Source organism: Mobula hypostoma, chromosome 12 (assembly GCF_963921235.1).
Source record: "Mobula hypostoma chromosome 12, sMobHyp1.1, whole genome shotgun sequence".
Lineage (NCBI taxonomy): Eukaryota > Metazoa > Chordata > Chondrichthyes > Myliobatiformes > Myliobatidae > Mobula > Mobula hypostoma.
The window spans coordinates 111,319,205-111,325,204 of NC_086108.1; the positions used below are offsets into that span (position 1 = coordinate 111,319,205).

General features: G+C 44.3%; 1 protein-coding gene across 1 annotated transcript in view; it reads right to left on the minus strand.

The window, feature by feature from the left end:
* The window catches only part of LOC134355066 (vitellogenin-like), a 79,720-nt gene extending 74,319 nt beyond the window's left edge, over nucleotides 1–5,401 (minus strand). The window contains exons 1-4 of the mRNA XM_063064791.1: nucleotides 5,280–5,401; nucleotides 5,156–5,179; nucleotides 4,298–4,449; nucleotides 1,722–1,973 (exon numbers count right to left, since the gene is read on the minus strand). Coding sequence (XP_062920861.1) covers nucleotides 1,722–1,973; nucleotides 4,298–4,449; nucleotides 5,156–5,179; nucleotides 5,280–5,319 — 468 coding nt within the window. The 5' untranslated portion in view covers nucleotides 5,320–5,401. The remainder of the gene's footprint in view (nucleotides 1–1,721; nucleotides 1,974–4,297; nucleotides 4,450–5,155; nucleotides 5,180–5,279) is intronic.
* Between the last annotated feature and the right edge of the window lie 599 nt (nucleotides 5,402–6,000).

Consider the following 6,000-nt stretch of genomic DNA (forward strand, 5'->3'; position numbering starts at 1 on the left):
TCGTTTACATTACACATCCAACACTACCTAAGGATTTACTGGGGCCAGCCCAGAAGCATCACCACACATGGCATAACTACAGTGCTCGGGAGAGCAACACAGAACACAACAAGCAACAAGGCAGCAACGCCAAAACAAGCTCTTATCTATGTCCCTTCTGGATTTTATAAAGTCACCTCTCAGCCTCCTTCACTCCAGGGAAAACAGTCCCAGCCATTGAAACCAGAAGAAATAGGGGCAGAATTAGGCCATCCTGCCCATCAAGTCTGCTCTGCCTCGATAATGGCTGGTTTATTTTGCCCTCTCAACACCATTCTCTTGCTTTCTGTCCATAACCAAAGCCTATTCACAATTTCCTACAGATGTTCCATGGAGAGTATTCTGACTGGTTGCATCACAGTCTGGTATAGTTGGGGTGGGGGGCCACTGCACAGGATCAGTAAAAGCTGCAGAAAGCTGTCAACTCATCCAGCTCCATCATGGCCACAAGCCTCCCCAGTATGCAGGAGATCTTCAAAAGACGATGCCTTAAAAATGTGGATTCTATCATTGAGGACCCCCTTATTGCTTAGTCTCATTGCTACTGTCAGGGAGGAGGTCCAGGAAGCTGAGGATACACACTCAATGATTCAGGAACAGCTCCTTCCCCTCTGCCATTAGATTTCTGAATGGATAATGATTCCATAAACACTACCTCACTACTTTTATTCTCTTTTTGCACTAATTTAATTTAACCTCTAAAATATATATATTTACTGTAATTTACAGTTTTTATCATTATGTATTGCAATGTACTGCTGCAACAAATCAACAAATTTCATGACAGAGGTCAGCGATGTTAAACCAGTCTCACCTCATCTCCAAGTTTTTCTAAGCCTCACTAATCATATTCTTCCTTTAATCCTTCTGACTCTGATCAACTCTTACTCTTATATGATGAAGATGAACTTTTGATCTCTTCGATTACGTCATCGTGGACCTTATTGTCTGCCTGCACTACACTTTCTCTGGAGCTGGAATGCTTTACTCTGCACTCTGTTTTGTTGTATTATGTCACTGTCCAGACTAATCCCTCTGTATGACACACAAACAAAAAAAAACCTTTCACTGTATCTCAATACATGTGACAAACCAATTAGCAATTACCAATTACCTATGTCCTTTAGATCTAGAGACCCTAACGCTGTGAAAAAATGATGTGCATTTAATCGAGACAGCGTGTATTTCATGTATATAACAGGCCCTTCAGCCCACAATGTTGTGCTGGCCCTTTAACCTTAACCAAGATCAATCTAACCCTCCCACATAGCTCACCATTTTTCATTTATCCATGTGCCCATCTCAGAGTCTCTGAAATGTCCCTAATGTGTCTTCCTCTGCCACCTCCCTGGCAGTGTATTCCACACACTCACCACTCTCTGTGCAAAGAACTTAACTCTGGCATTCCCCCATACTTTCCACCCATTACCTTCAAATTGTCCCCTTGAATTAGCCATATTTCTCCCACCTCTGCAGATTCATGTACCTATCTGAGAGAACTTTACAGCATGTTGTGCTGACCTTTTAACCTAGTCTAAGATCAAATCTAACCTTTCCCTTCACATAGACTCCATTTTTCTAACATCCATGTGTCTAAGAGTTTATTAAATGTCCTTAATCTACCCTTTTTCCTTCTACACAGCCCAAAACCAGAAGTGTAGAGATGGAAAGCAGATGGTTACCTCCTGTAAATCATAGAAGTTCTGCGACTTTTTGATGGTGATCTGGAAGAGGTTGATAATGCCTTTGTGAATGTTCAGGATGCTGCTAGGCAGGCTAGCTGGTGAGTAGATGGCTCCCACCCGTCCACTATTATACTCGAACTTCACGGGCTTGGTCAACTGTACAGCCCATCGTGCAGTCAACTTCCGGGCAGAGGTGAATGGATCTTTCGGCCAAATCCCAGTGAGCTCTTGAATCCAAGGATCTACAATCTGAGAAAGCAGGTTGCGCTTAGTGAAAGCTAAACAAGCTTTTGACTCCACACTTTAGGGTCAAACTGTTACACATAGAGTCGTGGAACACTACAGTAAAGAAACAGGCCCCTCTGCCGATCTGGTATATGCCAAACTTGTTTTCGGCCTAGTTCCATCTACCTGCACCCAGACCAAAGGCTTTTATAACGCTTTTATCAACTACCTATCCAAACTTCCCTTGAGTTTGTCATTTGCTACTTTGGCTGTGGGAAGTTAAGCTTGAATTGGGCTTCCAATTTTCCATAACACTTCCCATTCCAAATCCTCTTCACTGAACTTTGCCTGGTCTGGCTACTGCCCTTTAGTGCATCACTTGATTAAGTTATCTTTGGCATTATAGAGCCATATAATAGAGAAACAGGCCATCAAGACAGTGCTCACTATCAAGCATCTGCTATACTCAACTCATTTACCAAGACATTATGATGTAGTATTTATTTATTTATTTTTATTTTATTTAGAGATACAGCACAAAGCAGGCCCTCCGGGGCCCAGACACACTGCCCTGCTGCCCACCTATTTAACTCTAACCTAATTATAGGACAATTTACAATGACCAATTTCCCTGCTAACCCGTATGTCTTCGGACCATGGGAGGAAACCAGAGCTCCTGTAGGATTCCCACACAGTTTATGGGGAGAATGTACAAACTCCTTATGGATGGTGCCGGAATTGAACTCTGACCTCCTGAACTCCTGAGCTGTAATAGTGTCATGCTAACCACTACACTACTGTTGGCAAGCTTCCAGACCTGGGTCTCTGTACCTCCCTCGGCAACTAGATCCTCAACTTCGTCATCAGCAGCCCTCCGAAATTGAGGATCAGTTGCCACACCTGAACGTTGACCAGCGACACAGGTACTTCTCCAGGCTCGTGTTGGTTCCCTGCTCCACTCTCTATACGCACGTGTGATTGTGTGGTTAAATACACCTTCAAAGCTGACTTCAAATTTGCCAAGGATACTAACAATGGACACATCACCAGCGGTGATGAGCCCGTTTACCAGAGTAAGATAGGCTGCCAGATTGAGTGGTGTTGCGACTACAGCCTCTTGCTTAATATCAGCAAAACTAGAGAGGTGATTGTTGACCCAGGAGGGGAAAGGAGGGTGAGCATACACAAATCTATATTGGGGAATTATCAGTCAGCAGCCTTAAACTCCTGGGTATTAACACATCAGATGACCTGCCCTGGGTCTGGCACACAGATACAAACACAGGGAAGGTGTACCAGCACCTTTACTTCCTTAGGGGGTTACGGAGGTTTGGCTTGTCACAAAACAGGCCAACAAACTTCTACAGATGTACAGTTGAAGTAGAACTGGTTGCTTCATGGTTTGGTACAGGAATTCAAAATGTGCAGGAGCATCGGGAGTGCAGAGAGTGGTGGACTTTGCTTGATACACCACAGGCACATCCCTCCCCACCATTGGACATATCTACAGTCAGCGCTGCCTCAAGAAGGCAAGATCCATCATTAAAGATCCCCTCCATCTGAGCCGTGCCATTGTCTCACAGCTCCCATCATTCAGGAGGTACAAAGGCTGCTTCCCTTCAACCATTTGGTTCCTGAACCAACCAGCACAACCCTAACCACTACAATGTAGCAACACCGTGACAAGTTCAAACACTTTACACTGAAAATGGGCAGTTTTTGTTCTGATTGTGATCTTTCTTGTATAATCCGTTTCAGTTCTGTTTTCCTGTGAACACTGCCTGTCTGACACTCTGTGCCCGTGACACTGCTGCAGGTAAGTTTTTCATTGCACCTGTGCATATGACAATAAACTTGACTTTGCTAGCGAGAAGATCAAATATCATATACCTAAATTTGCTGTTAGCACTGTGTGGGCGGTGAGGAAGACGCAGGAATCTTTCAAGGGGGATTGCTGAGGCAAAAAGTGGGAGGCAGAACAAGATGTGGCATTATTCAGAGGGAAGGAAAAAGTGAATGATCTTGTAAGTACTGAGAGACCGAGAACTGTTGGAGGGACTCAGAGTGCCCTTGTACACATACGCACCAGGACATAGATTTAAGGCCTGAAGTGAGGGATTCGAAAGAGAAACCAGGGGCAGCCACTTCTCAAAAAGGGTGCTGCATATTATAGGAAACATCTTCCCCACATCCACGATATCCAGAACCTGTCACTAATGCTCTTTATCTGTGATGCTGCACCTGTACATACACGGACCTGTGCATAGGACAATAAACTCAGCTTTGGTCTTAGATGGAGCTCGCCCATCCATTTTGACAGATCAAGATTTGCAGTGAGCTGGACTTACTTGCAGAAGGTACTGCCTCTGTCCGATGCCCCTGATTTTCACTTTACTGCTTAACCTCACGCCAGCTTTGGTCAATCCTCTTTCAGGCAGCCCAGTCAGAATCACTCCTTCGTACCTGTAGGTGTGCAGGCTGTTTTCGGAGAACGTGGGGTCTGTGCAAGGAGAAACAGGAAGTGTCATATCAGCTTAAATCAAATCTGCCAGAAAGGCTATGACATTTTGAGGAGGCCCTGCACTGGTCGGGGTTGACCGCAGATGTTGCATTCTGGCCATTATAGCCAGTATGCAAGCCTGGGCAGTACGATACGAAGAGCAAGCTGTTGCTTATGCAGCAAGCTTCCCTTTTCCACATAGCTGATGAATCCAAAGGGACGGCAGAGACTGACACAGTTTGGCACCAGCATGTTGGAAGAGTTACCGGTCAACATTGAACTCAATGTCAGACTGCCCTAGGGACTCCAGCTCATCAAGATTTTTCTTCAGAGTTTACTCCTGAAGCCTTCCCCACGGGTGGGTATTGCCACAAGGCAGCGGAGATTGGAGATCAGAGTTTCCCTTCTCCGAGATGAGCTGCCAACCACGGCTTACAAGCCAGATCTGCCCAGAGCAACAGATTTAAGGTGCCAGTAACCCATCTTTCCCCCTTCTCCTGCTAATAGAAATGGTTTCACCAGGCTTAGTAGTGAAGCTACACGTGAGGGCCAGGAGCTGGACTTGGTTGTAAAAGAGGTTATTTGATATGCATACCATTGAGAGCATTTAATAGGTAGTGGGAGCTTGTCCCCACTATGACAACCTTAAGAAACTGCATGACAACTTTAAGTTTATGACATTAGAGAAGAGGAAGTAGATACGTACCATATCTGCTTGTATGTTCACTCCCTGGAAAGAAAGTAACAAGCAGAGATGAGCATCAGAAATGAATGAATGTTCATAAGTTTAGATCCAAAAGTTTGCAAAGTAGTTTAAAGCCTTAACTTACCCACTAGGGCAAGAGCCAACAAGAAGATGATGGACTTCATGTCGAAATTGAGTTCTGTTAGGTTTGCCTCCGAATATATAGCCGCCGTCACTGGGTCAGGTGATCACTAGCGATCACCAGGGCTGCTGAGTAATCTTATCAGAATCAAAGTCCATCATTTTGGAACAAATGGATCTATTTGAAATAAATATTGAAGAGAAGAAAACGGTCAATTGGACTACCAACTATTGAGTCTCCCTACATAAATTTGTCAGCCTCACTTCAGCTTAGTGAAATAATTCTGCAATGAAATTTTTTAATGAAAGTAACTTTAACTAAGTTAACCATCAGTGGATGATATTTGACATCATGTGACCCAAAAGTTCACGGTGACTGAATGAGATCAAGATAATCTGGTGCTTATCAGCCTGGTGACAAGGTGACATGCAGTATTGACTTTGTTAAGATTTGCATTGGATTGAAATTATCTTTTTGAAAACACAAACAGATGGAGCCAATACCCCTCAGTCTCGTATCCAACAGGAATGTGGGCAATCTTAAGCACATAAAACATGGAACATTACAGAGCAATACAGGCCCCTGGACCAGAGAGGGCATAACCTCGCAACAGAGCGACATCCTTTCAGAACAGAGAAGAGGAGGAATTTCTTTAACCAGAGGGTGGTGAATCTGTAGAATTCATTGCCACACACAGCTGTGGAGGCCAAGTCAATGGGTACAT